Raw genomic sequence first — 20647 nt, 5'->3', positions numbered from 1 at the left:
CTTATGTGCATTAAAGACAGCATCCAACTTTAGATATTGTTGCATAATCTGACTTGGAGAGAGTAAATTAAGCTCCATGTGCTCGAAACATAGCATACATTAGGAAATATGAGATCTCTTCCATCAAATGCAATATGAATGTTGCCCTTGCCAACAACCTTATCCTCTTCACCGCTACCAAAATCACTAAATCAAAGCAATTTGTGTACTCCATGAATCACTCTCCCATGTGTGTGAAATGGCAAGAAGCTCTAGAACTAATGTACCACATAGAAGATTTGACATGATTTGTTGGTTTGTTGGCCATAAATGCATAAAAGGATATTAATCCTGCATAGTATGCTCTTTAACATGGGTCTTCTACTTAGACCCTCCCTATTTGAACTTCTCATCAGTCAACTACTTCTTGTAGTGTATTTGATGTAACCAAGCCTACCACAATAATAACATGTGATAATATTTTCAAAACTCTGCTCAAAATTACTTTGTATTGCCTTTGCCTTTGTCTTTGGCCAAAAACTATTGTTCCACACTAGTTGCCAAGTTGCCTCTCCCAAAAACCGTTGTTTCCACCTCTCTTGCTACAAAAGCTTGTTGCACCAAACTTCACTCATCATTGTTGGAAGTAATACCAAGGGTTTCACTCAAGTGCTCATAGTATCATGGTAAGCTTTTCAATGTAATAACTATCATATACTCTTCTTTCATTCCTACGAATAATGGCTTCTAGTTGATCATGAATGTCTTTGATCTTCATGAGATTATCCTGCAAAGACATTTTCTTGTACATCATGATCAAGAATAACATATTCTCTAAGAAGAAATTTCTAACTTTATCAGTCATCTTGTGGATACTCTTTAAATGGGTCCAAATTTCTGTAATTGTCTTGCCAAATGGCACTCTTGGAACAATCTTGTTATCGACAAATAGTCCACAACATAATCACTTAACTGCTTCACATTCTATAATAGTCAACATATCTTGAATTGTGATTGGGATGCAATGTCAACAGGTGTCCAAAGGTGCTACATGCCAGTTTTCATATTTTGGCTTGCTAAACAGAAAAAATTATAACTATTTGCACCAGGTTGTCAAGAACAGTGTGTCTACTAGCAAGAATGTTTTGTATTCCTCACCTCTGAATTGTTCCAATGATGCAGTTGGGCGATATGTGGTGGTTTGTAAATATCCCATTAGGTATTCGCAATAGTTTTGGGACTGCGCACTTCATTTTGAATTTGTACAACTCATCAAACTTGTCCTTGTCTTAGTCTTTAGTTACTCAAATATTGTGAGCATTCACTAATCTTTGGTATTTTAGTTTTTGTTGTGGAACATTGATTTCATTCCAACACGTTTGTCAAAGATGTCATCCTCCCCATTTTTTAAAGGCATGATGAAGAAAAAGGTAGAAGATGACTCTAACATCGAACATCAAAACAATGATTTTCCGAAAAAAATCACTCAAAAGCTGATTAGAAATGATTTCTCCTGATTTTATTGCAAAAATCAGATAAAACATAAGCAATCTTGGGTCTGAACTGAAACCCTAACCACGGAAGATAAATGACGATTTTGAAAAAACAAAAAAAGCCAGAAAATACTAGAAACCCTAGCAACGACTAGAAATAGGGTTTGTACAATTGTGGACAAAATGCAGAATCCACAATTTTATGAAAAAAGAAAAAAGAAATTCCCTGTAAGATTGTGTGCCCTAAACAAGTCCAGAAAACCCTTGATGCAGAAGAAAGGCCACAATTTTTTTAAAGTCGTTCACACAGAAGTCTGGAAATTGCCAAAAAAGTACAGCATCACGATTTTCTTCCTCAACCAGGTCTGTGATTTCAAAGAAGAAACCCACACAATTATTAGAAGCGTAGAGCTATGATTACTCTTCAAATTCCCCAATTTGTTTCTGTTAAAAAATATTGAAACATCTAAAAACTTCAATAAAGTAGGGAATAACCACGGATTTCATTTTAAAAAATTCATCAAAACTGTAATTGGGCTTTGCTATCATAAAATGGTAATCAACGGTGTTTCTAAAACAGAAATGAAACAAAATAGTTAGCTAAACTAAATAAACTACATAAATAAAACAAGATAGTTACTTAAACTAACTAAACTATATAATGAGTGAGATTGACAATTAAATATGACAATAATACTTGGCAAAAGCCCAACCTCATATGATTTGACTATAGGACAGAAATTAGTTCAAAGTGAGATTTGATAATAAAAAATCCCTCCCAATTTCCAAAGTGTGTGACTACCCAGCATTTAAAGAAGACAATGGTGCCAGTATTGTGTTACTTTTATTCAATATTTACACTAATATATAGAAATTAACCATTGTCGAGAAAATCCATACAAAAACTCAATAAAAATGCAAATTATTTAACCTTTCCTCGAACTCTATTAGATGCAAGCTAGCACTGATATTAAACCTTAATGAGGCTAGACAACACAACATAATTGCCACACTGCAAAATATTTTTATGATACATTGTTTCATAACAAAGAGGAAAATTTGGCATGATATGCAACTTTCATGGCTTTGTATTAAATACTGTTAAAGTTTGACATGCATAGTCAATCACATAGGCTCTCGCTCAATGCTTGCACTGAATAACTAAGATATTTAGAGATCTTTAAGAACAAACAAAATATCACCTTCATTATCCTGTAACTACATATGGAACAATTCCACCCTATTGCTTGTCCTCCTTAGGGATATTTTTCTCTGGTGCAGGTGGCTCAATATTTTTGGGTTTTACATGCTCAGTCCTAATAATGAACATCCAATTAAAGATTAGAAAAAATCCATTAATATGTAATCAAGTATATACAATAGCATGCCAGAAATTTCTATTTTACCCTACCAATTAACAGAAACTTTAACATATTAAATTTTAATTTATGATCTGAAGATTTGCAAACATACTTCATTTCTGTATAAAAGTGACTTCCAAGTTTTTGATACTCCGGGACAGGTTGGACATGTTTTGTTTCCATCCCCTATCAAATGTGTTAAGACAGCCACGATAGGTATTACAGATAAGCAGGGAGATGTTTCAGGAATATCCTCCGAGATTCCAGTCAATTTGGTTAACTTACAGCCATCCCTGGGACAGTTTTAGGTTTAAAAAGTGCTGGAAACAGCAGGCTATCCCTCAAAAGTTTCAGAGACATCCTTCCATCCATAAGAACATCCTATGATAATGCATTCAAAGTAAGAATTTACACCAATATGAATTTTATTGTCCGATGGCATATATTTTTCACTTCCTGGATCCTTAGGGAATGGCAAAGTGGTCCACACCTGACTTTAACATTAGCCTTTAAGTTGAGGTGAACTATTTTCTTTAAACTCACCTAAGTAAATACAGTTTTTATATAAATGTCATCAAACATTCAGTTTTCATAGAAAATCTATCTAAGCATTCGCAGCTAGTCTGTATGGTGGGCATGACAGTCAAAGAAATAATAAGAGAAATAAAGGTAAGATAAAGCCAATCCCCATATCATTTAATTAAACAACAAATAGTTGCAAGTCATGACCCATGTAATCAAACATTCAATTCTACATAAATTCACATGAAAGTCTCCATAAATTGTCTCTAACTTAATTTTAGTTATTTTTTACAGTGAACTAAAATCTAAGTTATTGCTTACAGTGAACTAACCGTTCAGACTAATTTAATCAGGCATTCATGTTAATGTCACTGTAGTTTCAGTCGGATAAAACTCAATAAAGATTACATAGATATGTGTGTGTGTGTGTGTGTTAAATAACAAACTATTATATTAAATACTAATGAAGAGAAATGTCCCTTCACGGGACATGTCTATTCATATTTCATCTAATATAAGAGAGATGGCTGCCATTTGGAAAGTACATACCGCAAAGGCAGTGCTATTACATTTGCAGCGATCCTCCAAACTCCAACATGGTATCAGAGCCAACTGCAAATGTAATAGTGTTCAGATACATTTGATAATGAGCACCAATTTCAACAGCAGATAATCCAGGAGGCCTCGAAGCTTGCATGGTTCGGAAATAAGCTTGGTTTAGAAACCCTGCTATTTGTATAATAAGAAGCATTCAAACCATCAAAGCAGGCTACATAGGAAGACTGTACAAAAGGAAGTCAAAGGGGAAGCCAACAACACCTGGTCCAACTTATCCATGTCAAATCCCAATAACTGCTAATCCACTGGCATAATGGTACCAGATAGTACTGAGAGAGGGCCAGAAAACGACAAGTTGATAAAGCAAAAAGAGATATAGAAAATCATATTAAAGCAACAAATAAAGAAAAGCAGTTTATATTCTTCCAAACTTCCGAGAGCGTGAATTAAATATAAAAAGTGCAGACATTTACAAGGGCAATATAATTGATATATATCTGCCACGACTTCAACATGTACCCCTTGTGAACAGCTACTAAGTGGGACCTGACTGTCGCCTCAGGGTTTATACAACTAACAACCCGCCAACTTATGTAGTGCAGATTACATGGAGTATGGTTTTATTATTTATTAAATACCAAATGTTAAAACGATTACATCAAAGTACGAACAGAACCAAAAGGTGTATGTGAAAACTATTACAAGGTAATTGGTAAATACTTGCTTATTAATAACAGAGACCGAAAGGTCAATTTATACAAAAGGAAGAGACGATGTTTCCTTAGGAAACGATCGTAAAGAATAGAAACATTCTATTCCAGAGAAAGCAAAAAACGAAAGCAAACTAAAGCTAAAGATATTTACAAGATAACCATTAACTAATAATAGACGTCTTATCTATTATTGTAATACCCTCCCTTAATGGTTAATCTATCTAACACACCAAGCTGTCCTCTGAATTTGACAAACTTATCAGGACCAAGAGGCTTGGTGAGAATGTCTGCAGTCTGATCTGAGGTATGAACATACTGCAGATCTATAGTCCCTTCTTCAACCAGCTGTCGTATGTAATGACAATAAACATCCACATGCTTGGTTCGTTCATGGAAGACTGGATTCCGTGCTAACTTGATAACGCCTTCGTTATCAACAAATAGAGTAGTCGGTCCTGCTAGTGACATCTGCATATCCCCAAGCATCCGACGAAGCCAGACAGCTTCACATCCTGCCTTAACAGTCCCTCTATATTCAGCCTCCATAGAAGAGAGAGAAACTGCCTGCTGCTTCTTGTTGGTCCATGTGACTGCACCGGATCCCAAACTGAACACGTATCCAGATGTTGACTTTTTATCATCAACAGAGCCTACCCAATCTGAATCTGTGAACCCACTGAGTTTAGGATTAGAACTCCAAGAATACAGAAGTCCATAATCAGAAGTGCCCTTCACATAACGAAGCACACGCTTTGCTGCCATCCAATGATCAGCCTTAGGAGCTGTCATAAAGCGTGAAATATAGCTGATTGCGAAGCTGATATCAAGCCTAGTAGCAGATAGGTAGATGAGGCTGCCTACTAGTTGCCTATACGTAGTATCATCAACGGAAGGAGAATCAAACTTGGCTGATAACTTGAGACCTTTCTCCATAGGTGTAGATGCAGGTTTGCAATCCTGCATTCGGAATTTGTCTAACAAGGCTCTGGCATATTTGGACTAAGAGATGAATATACCAGAAGACTGTTGCCAAACTTCAACACCTAAGCAATAATGCATGAGCCCAAGGTCAGTCATATCAAAAGACTGGCATAAGTGTTGTTTGATTCCCTGAATCAAAGATGCCGAACTGCCAGTGATGATCAGATCATCCACATAGATAACCAGAAGGATGATGTCACTGTCAATAGTCTTGATGTACAGATTTGAGTTTGAAGAACTCCTCTTGAAGCCTTGATCACTGAGGTACGTATCAATCTTGATGTACCATGCCCGAGGGGCTTGCTTCAAACCATAGAGAGCTTTTACCAATCTGAGAACCTGATGGTCTTTACCAGCAACCTTGAAACTAGGAGGCTGCGTCATGTAGACCTCTTCATGGAGATCACCATTCAAGAAAGCACTCTTTACGTCCATCTGATGGACCTTCCAGCCAAACTGTGCTGCCATGGCTAGGACTAATCTGATGGTGCTCATCTTTGCAATAGGAGCGAAGGTCTCCTCATAATCAATGCCCTGACGCTGAGAAAAGCCCTTTGCCACTAAACGAGCTTTGTACTTATCCAAAGTACCATCTGATTTGTATTTGATTTTGTAGACCCATTTGCAGCTAATGGGTTTCTTCCCTGGGGGAAGATCAGAAAGGACCCAAGTGTTGTTCTTCAGCAGGCTCTGGTGTTCAGATTGCATGGCCTATTCCCACTCTGGAATTCCTTTAGCCTCAGAATATGTTTGAGGTTCAAACACACTGTGAATGTTGGCCATAAGAGCAAAGTTAACAAAATCTATAGTTTTGCTCTTTTTCCGAGTAGTTCTCCCATCAATGAGCTCATCATCATGAAGATCAGCAAGTGTCTTAGCCCACCACTTAGGCCGGAGAGGAGAATGACCAACAGTAGTACTAGGAGATGCTTGATCAGCAGGATCCTGATTAGAAGAATCTGGATCAAACTCAGGTGAAGCATCTTCAAAACGAGGTGATCCTGCAGGAGAAGCCGGAGGTGGCTGTACAGGTATCACTGGCAAGACTGGAGCTGTAGGAGCTACTGGAGCCCTCCCATCAGGTGGACCTAATGGAAGCCGAACTCCCAAATCATGAACCTGCATAGGCTGGTCTACTGGATCAGGAACAGGAGAAACAGGCATGAATGGTCCTCGCTGCTCATCAAAGACTACATCGCGGCTGTATATGAGACGAGATGTCTCAACATCAATAAGGCGGTAGGCTTTGTGAAGACTGCTATATCCAGCAAGCATTAGTTTCTGACTCTTGGCATCCAACTTGGTGCGTGAAGCATCAGGGATCCAAACAAAAGCAAGAGAGCCAAAAACCTTCAGGTGACTGATTCTGGGCTTGCGACCTGACCAGGCCTCTTCCGGAGTTTTACCTTTGACCGCCACTGTGGGTGACCGGTTCAACAGATAAACTGCAGTGTTAACTGCTTCTGCCCAAAAATGCTTCGGAACATGTCTGTGTTCGAGCATGGAACGAGCCATCTCGGTGATTGTCCTGTTCCGACGTTCAACTACACTGTTCTGTTGTGGCGTGTGGGGTGTGGTGAACTGGCGTTGGATGCCATGTGTATCCAAGAAGCTAGAGAAAACATTAGAACAAAATTCCCCCCCATTGTCTGATCTAAGAGTAATAATAGATTTCCCAGACTCTTTTTCAACTAAGGGTTTAAACTTCTGAAATACAATAAATGCATCGGATTTCTTTTTAAGGAAATACACCCACATTTTTCTACTGAAATCATCTACAAACAACAGAAAATACTTGTACCCAAGAACAGAAGGAGTGGCCATAGGGCCGCAGATATCAGCATGAACAAGCTGAAGTACTTGAGAAGCTCGCCAAGAATCGCCGCTGGGGAAAGGTGTGCGATGTTGCTTCCCAGCCTGACATGCGTCACAAACTCCAAGGTGTTGGGTTTGAATCTCTGGCAAACCAAGAACAAGCTCATCCCGAGCAAGTTGTGAGAGATAATGCACATTTAAGTGCCCATATCGCTGATGCCAAAGTGAACTGATGGAAGATCGCCGAGCAGCCATAGCTAAGTCCTGAGAATCACCAGAATCAGTAAGTCTGAAAAGACCATGATCCTCAAGACCAACTGCAATAGTAGACTTAGTCGCCCGATCAGTGATGGTGCACTGATGTGAACTGAAGGTGACTGCCAAGTGTGGAGAATGTCGCAGCAACTGACTGACCGAGAGTAGATTTAGTTCCATCCCTGGAACGTAGTACACATCAAGGAATATGAGCTTCCTCCCAACAGACTGAATTTGAATGTTGCCTTAACCAACAACCGTGTACTCTTCTCCACCACCAAAGATAACAGAATCTGAATAAGGCTGGTAGTCAGTAAACCAGTCTCTGCGGTGAGTGAAATGTTGAGAGGCACCTGAATCAATGTACCAGGCAGATGACTGTACATGATCTACGGGTCTTTTAGCCATGAAGGCATAAAAGGCAGATTCCACCTGCTCAGTGTGCTCTGCACTGTTCGCTTTGGGTTGCGAACCTGATTGCTTAGACTGGGCAGCTAAGCGTTTCCGACATGCAACCTTCATGTGACCATACTTGTGGCAATAGTTGCATTGAATGTTCTTCTTTTTGGTACCATCGGATGCTAGAGCAGAAGACTTCTGCTGAGATGGTTGCTGAAACTTGCCCTTATCCTTCTGAAAGGATTTCGCAGCAAAGGCTTGCTCAGTGGAGGTGGAACTGGAGCTACTACCGAACTGTTGTTTCCACCGATCTTGCTAAAGTAGCAGGGTGCAGAGATTAGTGAACTTTAGATCAACACCAGTAGATGTGATGTTGAGAGTCTCGATAAAATGCTCATAGGAATTTGGTAAACTCCGAAGAGTGATTACCACAATATCCTCTTCCTACATCTTGCGACCAATGGCAAGTAACTGATCACGGATTTCCTGAATCCAATTTAGGTGTGCCTGGAGCGAGGTGCGCTCATCCATGACAATAGAAAACAGAGTGTTTTTCAGAAAGAAGGCTCTATTCTTGTCGGAAGTCTCATGAAGACCTTTTAGATGTGTCCAGATTTCGGCCGCTGTCTTGCCGGATGGAATCTGAGAAAGTTGGTCATCAGCTACGGAGAGTTTGAGAAGCAGTACTGCCTCTCGATTGTTCAGATCCCATGTATCTTGATCAGGACCCGGAGAAGTCGGACGTTGCTTAACACCCAGAACAAGTTGATCGGTGTTTCGATATTCAAAGATTGCGATGATGCGCTGCTTCCAGGTTCCATAATTGCGACCATTGAATTTGGAATTATGCTCGAGCAGAATATTTGTCAGAGATGCCATGGCACGTTTTTCAATGAAAAACTGTGAAAATCTGTGGAGGCACGTTCTTCGAGGCAAAAATACGGAAGACCCAGAAGAATCAGAGAATGACCCAAAAGAGAGCTCGAAAAACCCAGAAGGAATCTGCTGTCGTTTTCTGAATCCGCTAGCTCGAAAATCGAGGCACAAAAATCGAGGCACCCAGAAAAAACGGACGACAACCCAATTGAGCTTTCGAAAAACCCACCAAGAATTTGCAAACAAAAATTTTTTTCGACCCCAAAAATTAGGGTTTCGAAAAAAACGGCCCTAGCTGAGAAAAGCTTGAAAAAACTTCAGATTTCTTGATGAAAAATGGTCGAATCTGCTTCCCAGAGCATGATGACAGACTGAGACGGCTAAGAGCATGAAGATTTGATACAGAAACATGCAGATTTTCACCCCAAAAACACGAGTCTTCAAAAAATGGCCACGATTTCCACGCGATTTGCAGACCCATAATTCGGGAATTTCTCCAAGCAGAAAAACCCTAGGTGGGTTTTGGAGAAATTAGCTGAAATAATTTTGGAAAAATTTAAACAAATAATTTCAAGAAGAAATTATAAATTTTTCCGAAAAAATTTAAGTATTTAGCTCTGATACCATATTACAAGGTAATTGGTAAATACTTGCTTATTAATAACAGAGACCGAAAGGTCAATTTATACAAAAGAAAGAGACGATGTTTCCTTAGGAAACGATCGTAAAGAATAGAAACATTCTATTCCAGAGAAAGCAAAAAACGAAAGCAAACTAAAGCTAAAGATATTTACAAGATAACCATTAACTAATAATAGACGTCTTATCTATTATTGTAATAAAAACACCATTGAACACTGAATACACCGCCCACGAAAATTAAGGTCAATTGTCCCTTGAATACAAAATAAGACATGATGTGAAGTAAGTAATATAGGACCCACACACCCGAGAAGTATATGCCTAGAGAATAGAGTCCACAAAATATTGGGTCAAGGAGAAGTACCTGGATAAGGAGTCAAGTATTGGAGTTGATAAATTAATTCTCTCTTTCGAACAGGAAGAACAACGACATGTAAAAGGGTGGCCATAACATGGATAAATAGACATTGGACCCCACATGTAATATAGAGGGAAAGTCATATCATAATGTATATGAAATCTGGTGGGACCACCCCTAATAACATTTTTTATAATAGTGATGTCAGCAGACAGTGATGACTGTGAGCAAAGTATTGAGCGCACATTGGGATCCACAAAATAAGTAAGTTAATTTTTAATCGTAAGAGCTATATGCCTGATCTTTTCCTCCGAGAATAGTATTGTTGGAAAAGGCATATTGATTTCAAACTCAGAAAGAGATTGACACCTCTTCGTTAATTTTTAATCATAAGAGCTATATGCTTGATCTTTTCCTCCGAGAATAGTATTGCTGGAAAAGGGATATTGATTTCAAACTCAGAGAGAGATTGACACCTCTTCAAAGGTAACATTGGATGAGCAGTCATGAAGATTGATATTCAGAGGGAGTCTGAAAGTCCATGCGTGTGACTACATGGTTTTAATGGGCCTGTCTCTTGTGGACACCATGAGGAAGTGATGACTTCCAAATGATTATCACTTGTATTTGCAAGAGTTGTTGAAAGGTGACTATCTTACAATAACTTAATTTTCTATTATGATGGATATCTCACGATGTCTATGCAAATCATGATAGATTAGAGGGAGATTGACACCTCTTCAAAGGTAACATTGGATGAGCAGTCATGAAGACTGATATTTAGAGGGAGTCCGAAAGCCCATGTGTGTGACTACATGGTTTTAATGAGTCAGTCTCTTGTGTACATCATGAGGAAGTGATGACTTCCAAATGATTATCACTTGTATTTGCAAAAGTTATTGAAAGGCGACTATCTTACAATAACTTAATTTTCTATTATGATGGATATCTCACGATGTCTATGCAAATCATGATAGATTATACTTTGCATGGTGGATGTTCCTATGGTAAACATTATGAGAATGCGTGTGCACATACCTTATGAACATTTTGAGTACATGGTGAATGTTATGCAAATTGATGTTCAAAAGGCCATTACACAAAGTACTTGGTGAATGTCAAATGAGTTGACATTCAAGAGGCCATTACTCACAGTACTTGGTGAATATCTTGCAACTCAACATTTGGTAGGCCATTGCTCAAAGAGTACGTGGTGAATGTCAAATGAGTTGACATTCAGGAGGCCACTACTCCCAATGTCTTTATATTACATTAAGGTAATATATGGTCCTGTGTTTATCCCCCTAACTAAAAGGGAGTGTAAATGTTAGTGTAGTTTAAGTCAGATAAAACTCACTAAAGATATATATATATATATAATTAAATACATTACATATATTATACATGTGATTTTATATATACGAAAATATGTGTGTGTTAAATAACAAGCTATTCTATTAAATACTAATGAATAGACATGTCCCGTGAAGGGACATGTCTATCCATATTTCATCTAATATAAGAGGGATGGCCTTCATTTGGAAAGAACATACTGCAAAGGCAGTGCTATTACATTTGCAGCAATCCTCCAAACTCCAACAATTCAGTTCTATAAAATCAGATAGCTTGTGGATGGTAAGAGTAAATATCAAAGAAAGAAAAAAGAAAGGACTTATCCATACCCAAAAAGTAGTTATGGCCCATGTAATCAAGTATTTCAATTTCCACATATATTCACCCCTAATACAGAAATTATCCTCGATATAATTTAATAACCATACTAATTTCACTTATTTATATTGCCTAGAATTTTGCTAACTCAAAATTTTAAATTTTCATGTCAAATTCAAAGCCTGATTTTTAACAGCCTGTGTGATGCATGTACATATGTTCAAATCCCGAAGCCTTCCAGTTGCAAACTCTGCCGTAGGTGTTTTAGTATAATTCTGGTTTTTCTAGGAGATTATTTTAATTGAGGTTATTTATGTTTTCTAATAAATAATTTTAAATATTTTAATGTTCCTCAATTATTTACCTTTAAAATGAGCCACTCTAGAGGAAGAATAGTTAAAATCCTTCACAAGTTATTAACTTCCACTCAAAGCACTCAAAAGTCCCAAGTTTCTAACTTATTTAGAAATGCTCAATAATTGAGCATACACAGCCAAAAATTATTCAGAATGCTCAAAAACTGAGCAAACAAAACTAAAAACGTTTTAAGAGCTCAAAAATTGAGCACCCAAAACCAATAGGTTATGACTGCTCAAAAAGTGAGCATTTCTAATTTCATTGATTAGAAATGCTTTCCAACTCACTTGAAAAAGTTGTTGTAACTACCTCATAACAAAGATGCAAATAGATGCAATCTTTGCATAAAATGTGTGAGAACAAAGAAATGTGGAATCACAGATAATGCACTCAAATGGATTGATGCCACAGAAGGTTATCTACAGGGATGAAATAAAATAATTGCACGTCAGTGTAAAATATAATAGATGGGTTTTAAGTTTAAAGAAAAAAAATTAGAAAAATCCTTGCCACACATACCAAGAAAGGCAAGTTCAATCGGCATCCAAAACATCAAGAAGAAATTCTTTTGAAGTGCTATAATCAGAAGTATTCAAGCAGCAACGTAAATGTACAATGTAAATCCAGAAGCAATGCCCCTGTATCGTTTTGACATAATACCCCAAAGCAATATCATCACATGGAGGAGAAAATTATATTGGTCAATGCAACTTCTTCTATCGTCTTCCATATGAGTGAAAGATGGGAGCCTTTGATAATGGCATGCTGACACCCACCAACGCATAACAAAGAAAAAAAATATCAGCTATTATAGTTAGGACAACTTTGGTAGAATATATGCCTCCCACGCAAACTATTTGATCGAATGCCAGTAAGTGATGTTGTCTCAAGGGATGAATGCAATGATTGTAGGACATACAACAAGCGGTTTCAGTCAAATACAAGTGCCATGAATAAACAAAATTTCATAACCTCTGCTAATATTCTGCTGCTGCACGAAAATGGGAGATTTGGAAATGTACACTCAAAAGTGTCCCACTCTAAACCCTTCTATCCAAACGATTCCATGAGTTCGGAATGCTTGGATGCCGGCTTAGAGCTCCCTATCCATGGAGTGCAAGAGAGTATATTTCAAGAATAAAAAGGCTCTTAGATGAGCCTTAGAGATACTCTTCTTGCTAGTAAACCATGCAATGGGAGGTTCCAAAGACAAGATGCAAGAATGCAAATGTCCCAAGGAGTTCCTCAAGGATGCAATGCAAATGAAGATTAAGCTAGAATGAGAATGTCAAATGCAGCTATGCTAGAATATGAATGAGAGTGTTACAATCCAAATATTAAGCTATGTGAGAGATTATTGCAAAATAGAAGCTAAACTAACATGCAACATGAATCTAAGCTAAAATGCTATGGATGAGAGAATGTAGACAAGGAAGAGAAGTTCTCCACAAAGCTCCAAAGAAAACCTATTAGAAAACCTACAGCATAACAATGTTCAAAAGATGGATGGATTGAGGGGGAAAGCTCTCTCCCTTTTAAAGATGTATGGACGGTGGAGATCAAGATGAAGATGGTGGATGATCAACGGTGGAATTCGAAAATAGGAGTGATCCATGTGCACACACAAATCAACCAATAGAATATAAGTTGATTTGTCATATAAGACAAAAGTCACAAAGCCTTTTCTTTTAATTGCAAAATAGAAAAAGGACTTTATGTGTGCACTTTAAGTGGGTTAGAAGAATGGGGTCTTTTATTTAATTAAAAGGGGACATGTTCTTTTAATCAAATAATGAACTTAGGATAGCATAGTCAAACTATAGGTTATAATCAAATAAATTGATTATTAGCAATTTGGCTTAGGTAAGTGATTAAATTAATTTAGCCAAAATGTTGAAAAGGGGGCTAATAGTCTAGATGACCATTTTTAGGTGATTACATTTGCCCCTCTTTGACTAATGCGTGATCGATCTGGGAACACATTATGTCAAAGAAAATTGAAGCCAAGTAGGCGATGATAGATATAGATGTCTAATTCCGAAGAGTGAAATGCAGAAATAGATAGCAAGTCCTGAATGCACAGCCTGATAGCAGTACTACTGAACACTAGGAAGAGATGATGTCAGAATTCAAGAAGAATACTAACACTTAGAAAAGCAAATAGAGTGAGAGCAAGTGAGAAGATCAAACAAATGCTCCTAAGCAGTGATAGATTATTTCTGCCCCCTCGGGATCGAAATTGAAATGAGGTAAGGGGATGCAAAAATTGGCTAGACATGAAAAAATTAGAATATAGCAATGTCCAAGATATGACAAATAAATGATTAGAACCCAAGAATGACTATAAGAAAAAATTGATAAAATGCCCCAGTTTGACTAGAGTTGACCTTGAAGGATATATCGTAAAAATTAGGTCAAAATGAGCAGAAAGGTGATTTTAGACATGAAACAGTGAATTGAAGTAGATATGAAGTATGGAAATGATGAAGACATGAAGAAATGAAGATGCCCCAGTGATGATTCAGAGATTAGACCTCAAAAGGTCAGCTAACTGCTTAGAAGAAAGTAGAATTTTAAAAGACAATTTTGACCGTCAAGATGAACTCGAATTTGGATTTTGATCCCGAAAATGAATCTAGTACGTTGAATTATTTAAGAGGTCAAAACTTTATATAATGTGATGATAAGATAGAAAAGAGATGAAGTGAAAGATTAAGAAGGTGAAAATACATGAACAAGAAGAAAGTAAAGAAATATATGAAAGCAGTTAGCCGATATGTCCATAAAAAAGATGAAGAGAGAGCTCTCCCCATATGCAAGAATGCAAGACTAATCTAGAAAATGAACCTAAAATGCAAGCTAATATGAAAAGTGGTTTACCAGCAAGAAGTGCATAACATTTAGACTCTTAATTTCATCATTGAGCATTTATTAGGGACATCATGAGATCATACAACCATCACTAGTATAACTATGAGGATATGAATATGATCGATATTAGATAGGTATGTGGAAATCCAATCTAAGCATCAGAGACATGTAAGTCAAGATAACTACACGATTAGATTCCCTAAGTTTAATTTAGCAAGATTACACCTGTATCAAGGCATAAGCGTCAGGATAAACCCTGAGTGCGGTCTTGCAAAACAATCAAGGATAATACATTTATAAGTCAAAGTGTTGAATAGGACAAGCATGAATGCTTACAACACTATAGACAAACAAAAGTATACCCACAAGCAGAAATCAAGAAAATATGTCCCATGCCCCCAGTCTTCTAGTCAATGACATCCTTGAAAGACTATTAGGGAGGGAACACATGGCAAAGAAATCATCATAGACATCACACAAAGTAGATAAATGTCAGCATAGCTCAGTCGTTTAAGTGTTAAAGTGTGTGTGTGTAAGTCACTTAGCCATTTCTTCCAGACTTGATTCTGATAGTGAGAAATATCGCGACATCGGAGACCGTAGGTAAACTATCTGAAAAGTGTTGAAGAACACTTGATGTCAAGGTGGGGGAAGTGTTGAGAAACACTATGTTGTGAGTTGTCAAAGAAACCCTAATGCACAAGAATACCTCAATAGGCTAAGTAGCTATGCCCCCAAGACAAGGACAAGAAACAATTCCAAGCTAGGAAATGTGTAGCGAAGTGGATGATTGAGATTGATAGACATAGGTGCAAGGGTTTCAAGTAGCGCCTATTTCTAGGTTTTCACCACATTGACAGATGATTTTTTTTTTTTTTTTAATTTTTTTTTGATGATACATCAAAGTGAGGTTTTCACTAAGATGATCATTTTTTCAGGACATTTTCTGATTTTTAAGATTTTTTCAGGCTCATAGATATATACAAGATAGCTGAGCAGCAAGCCTCTAAGTATAGAACTTCTTCAAGTGTAGGATGTTGATAGGTTCTGCAAGTTCTTCACCCTCTGAAGTAGACAACTGGTAAGCACCAGACCCAAATGATGTTGTGATAATGTAAGGACCTAACCAGTTAGGTTCAAATTTCCCTTTCTGTTCTCGATTTTGCTGATTTTTGGGATTCTCTCTAAGCACGAGTTCACCAACTTAGAACTCACGGGGGTGAACCTTTTTGTTATATTGTGTAGACATGCGCTTCTGATAAGCTCTCATGTGATCAAAAGCAGCCTTGCGCCGTTCATCCAGAGTCTCTAATTCCTGTACTCTCATAGCTCTATGGTCTTCATCGGTTATTAACCCATGTAAGGAGATGCGCAAAGAAGGTATTTCGACTTCTAATGGGAGAACAGCCTCAGAGCCATAGACTAGAGAAAAGGGTGTAGCCCCTGTAGGAGTACGAATAGAGGTTCTATAGGCCCAAAGTGCCGGATTTATTTGCAAGTGCCAATCTTTCCCAGACTTGTGAACTGTGCGGTGTAGGATTTTCAGCAGCGTTTTATTAGAGGCCTCAGCTTGGCCATTCCCTTGGGGATAGTAAATGGAAGACCAGTGTTGCTTAATTCGAAACTTTTTGCACAACTGTTTTAAGTCTTTATTTTTGAACTATCCTCCATTATCTGTAACAATAGAGGATGGGATACCATATCGACAAATGATGTGATTCAGTATAAACAGGGCAACATGTTTGCCTGTAGCAGCAGATAATGGTACAGCTTCAACCCATTTAGTGAAATACTCCGTTGCTGTGATGATGAATTTATGACCGCTGGATGAGCTTGGATGGATCTTTCCTACCAAGTCAAAGGCCCATTGCTGAAATGGCCAATATGTCACAGAAGGGATTAACTCTCGCCCAGGAGCATGTATCAAGTTACCATGGAGCTGACATTTCTGACAGGACTTTGCATAGCGCACAGCATCAGCTTGCATGGTGGGCCAGTAATAACCCGTCCTAAGCAGTTTTCGAGCAAGTGCAAGGCCATTAGAATGCGCCCCACAAATGCCATCGTGGACTTCGGCAAGTGCCTTCTCGGACTCTTCTAGTTCTAAACACCTAAGCAACGTTCCGTCTAGACCCCTCCTATACAAGTCACCAGAGACCAAAGTGTAGTGTGAGGCATTACGAAGGAGTTGGCATTTTTGGTTGCGCGTGAGGGTTTCGGGAATAACCTGATCACGTAGGTAGGAGAAAATAGCCGCATAGCGGGAGGAATCGTGACCTACAACAGTGTAGATCACCTGGTTATCTGAAGAATCATAGGCTGGATGACACAATTCTTCGACTAGGAACTCAAATCGCGATTCATGTTCTTGTAATTGGAGGATAGATGCTAAGGTGGCCATAGCATCAGCAGCCTTGTTTTCTGCTCTAGGAATTTGTTGGAATGTTACAAAGGTAAAATAGTTCCTTAGAGCATCTATCAACTTTTTATAAGGGATCAATTTATCATCCTTTGTTTGATATTCATTATTCACTTGGTTCACAACCAGTTGAGAATCCCCATAGATGTGTAGCTCAGTTATTCGCCATTCAAGGGCCATTTTGATCCCATTTGTTAATGCTTCATACTCTGCAATATTGTTTGTACATGGGAACAATAATTTGTAGGATTTTGGGATCGTATAACCATGAGGGGAAACAAACAACACCCCTGCTCCTGCTCCATTCTGTGTATGGGATCTATCAAAAAACATTTTCCATGTTCTGTCAGTAATGTTCATGATTGAGGCATCTAGAAACTCAATTTGTAGAGGTGCTACATCTTCAAGTGGGAAGTCAGCCAACTGGTCAGCTATGGCCTATCCTTTGATTGCCTTACGTTCAACATACTGAATGTCAAATTCGGAAAGAATCATCATCCATTTAGCAAGGCGACCAGTAAGTGCAGCTTTACTTAATAAATATTTCAAAGGGTCTATCTTGGCAATCAAGTGAACTGTGTGGGCAAACATATAATGCCGAAGTTTTTGGGAGGCAAAAACTACAGCAAGGCATGCCTTCTCTATACTTGTATAATTTAGTTCATAGGCCACCAAAGTTCGACTAATATAGTATATGGCTCTTTCTTTACCCGTCTCATCACTTTGGGCTAAGAGTGCTCCTAGAGAAGAATCCGTAGCTGAAATGTACAGAATCAAAGGTTTTCCCAGAATGGGTGGCATCAAAACTGGCGGTTTTGCCAAGTAGCCTTTGATTTGGTCTAAGCTTTGTTGACAGTCACTGTTCCAAATATGGGTAGATCCTTTATGCAAATTTTTATTGAAAGGTTGAGCCTTATCAGCTAATTGAGAGATAAATCTTCTTATGGATTGTAGCCGTCCTTGCAGACCTCTAAGCTGACTGATAGTCTTTGGTGGAGGCATATCCATGATAGCTTGGACCTTTTCAGAGTCAACCTCAATGCCTTTTGCTGAGATGATATAACCTAGCAATTTTCCAGAAGTGACACCAAAGGCACATTTTTTTGGATTCAACCTAAGTTGGAATTGTTCCATACGGTCCAATATCAAACTAAGGTCTTTGAGATGTGTGTCTCGTTTCTTTGATTTTACCAGTGTGTCATCAACATAGTCTTCCATGTTTTTATGCATCATATCATGAAAGATGGTTGTCATTGCTCTTTGATATGTAGCGCCAGCATTTTTGAGCCCAAAAGGCATGACATTCCAGCAAAAGGTACCCCATGCACATGTAAAGGCTGTCTTTTCTTGGTCTGCTGGAGCTATCTTTATTTGGTTGTACCCAGAAAATCCATCCATGAGCGAGTACATCTCATAACCCGCAGTCATGTCCACTATCATATCGATGTTTGGTAGTGGAAAGTCATCCTTGGGGCACGCTTTATTGAGGTCTCTAAAATCAGTACAGACTCGTATGGATTTGTCATGCTTGGAGACAGGTACAATGTTGGAAATCCACTCAGCATAATCAATGGCCCTAATGAAGTTTGCATTCAATAGTTTTTCTAACTCTGTCTTGACCAGTAGAGCCACATGTGGATGCATTTTTCTTAACTTCTGTTTGACAGGCTTGACATCTGGTGAGATTGATAAGTGATGCATGATGAGATCTGTATCAAGCCCTGGCATGTCAGAGTATGTCCATGCGAAGTTGACCTTCTTGTCTTGAAAGAACTGAGCAAACTGTGTCTTTTCTTTGTTTGACAAAGATTGAGCTACATGGATAATCTGAGGACATTCTTCTGTTCCCAAGTTGATAGGCTGTGTAGGTTCGACTAGAACCGAAGATCTATCCTGGAAATAGCTTGGCAGACTACCAAGTACCTCATCCGCAGGTGCCTCAGAGAGGTTTTCACCATTAGATACGTCTTTATTTTTACTTTTTTGAGGGTCACACACCGCCACAATGTGGTTTTCGCCGTCTGATCGCTTATTTTTTCTTTTAATTTTTTGACTGAGGTACTTGATATCTGATTCCGTCATGTTAACCGCGGGTTCGCTGGTGGAAGAAATGATAGGTTCAATTGCGTTTAGATAACAAGTGATCTCATAGTCATTTTGGAAAGACCGTATTTCAGGTTTTTGATTTTGGATAGACCAATCTATGAGTTCTGGGTAAATTAGCGAGTGTGAGGGAGAAGTTTTAATGTGATTGATATGGAAGGAGTCATCTCTGGTGACCTGTGAAGTTGAGCCTATAGAAAATGTCGCAAAAGAGTCCAGCTCAGGAATAGTCCTAGAGGAACTAGTGTGATCCATTGAGACATGTTGTGAGTCAAACTCATCTGACCTCATACTAGACCATTCGACTACATTGGGTTGGGTTGCATAGGCATGAATGACATCCACCCCTAGCTCGCAAGATGCATCAGAGAGGCTTTCCCATTCATACTCATGAGAATCTGTACTTTGACCCCTATTTATGAGATGAGCAATATTCTGCCTAATTCGTCCTCTATTTATGTCCTCAGAAGTAGACCCTTCTTGTTCCTGTTGTTGGGAGGTAGAAGCTTCTTCATTATTAGCAATAACTATGTCTTCTCCCCAAAGGAGGGAAGTGAGAGGAACAAAGTCTTCGTCTTGTGTAGTAGTAGCAATTACGGGAGAGTCATCATCCTTCGATTCACTAGACATGAGTAATATTTGACTACAGTTTGGTGTATTATTGTCTAGCCCAAAGCCTAGACCAGCAGTGTCTCGAGCATCATGACCTTGAGTGTGACTTAAAGGTTCAACTAGAGCATTCTTACAACCAGTTAAGGACCCGTGGCCCTGGTAGCCCATTTTTGTCAAAAATTTATAGCCTTTTCCATATTTTTGGGAGAAATAGGGGTAGTCATTGTAACCTCCTCGTCTTCCTCTTCTCTGTAGATCCAGTCCCTAATGGCTTGTTCTTCCTTCTCTGCTTCCAGTGGTATGGAAGATTGCACAAAAGTGCCAAAAAGTGTCATAGAAGAAGCAGAAGACTTCTTTGCAATAGTTGGTTTCCCATAAGACCGAGGGGAAATTGGTAAGGCAGCAATAGAGTCCAAAGTGTACTCGCCCATACCAAGGCTCATCATTTTCAGTTTTTGTTCACATTCTGTGAAAGATGGTGCTAGCTCATGAGAAGAGCGATTGTGCGGGACTAGCGTTTTGGCAGCAGATAATGTGTTGATAGACATGGAGTTGTCGCCGGGGACAACCACTTCAGTACCATTAAAAGGGAACTTAATGCACTGATGGTATGTAGAGGGTACTGCTTGCATATCATGAATCCATGGTCGTCCCAACAACAA

General features: G+C 38.6%; 1 protein-coding gene across 1 annotated transcript in view; it reads right to left on the bottom strand.

Annotated features, from left to right (window-relative positions):
* Nucleotides 1-2530: 2530 nt before the first annotated feature.
* LOC149530679 (uncharacterized) overlaps nt 2531-20647 on the bottom strand; it is a 43086-nt gene continuing 24969 nt past the window's right edge. The window contains exon 2 of the mRNA XM_089810361.1: nt 2531-2788. Coding sequence (XP_089666487.1) covers nt 2713-2788 — 76 coding nt within the window. The 3' untranslated portion in view covers nt 2531-2712. The remainder of the gene's footprint in view (nt 2789-20647) is intronic.

The sequence above is a fragment of the Cupressus sempervirens genome, chromosome 11 (genome assembly GCF_028749045.1).
Source record: "Cupressus sempervirens isolate cs-2001-9-10 chromosome 11, ASM2874904v1, whole genome shotgun sequence".
NCBI lineage: Eukaryota > Viridiplantae > Streptophyta > Pinopsida > Cupressales > Cupressaceae > Cupressus > Cupressus sempervirens.
Note: the sequence above shows the minus strand (reverse complement) of the source record. Positions and strands in the feature narration are given on the sequence as shown.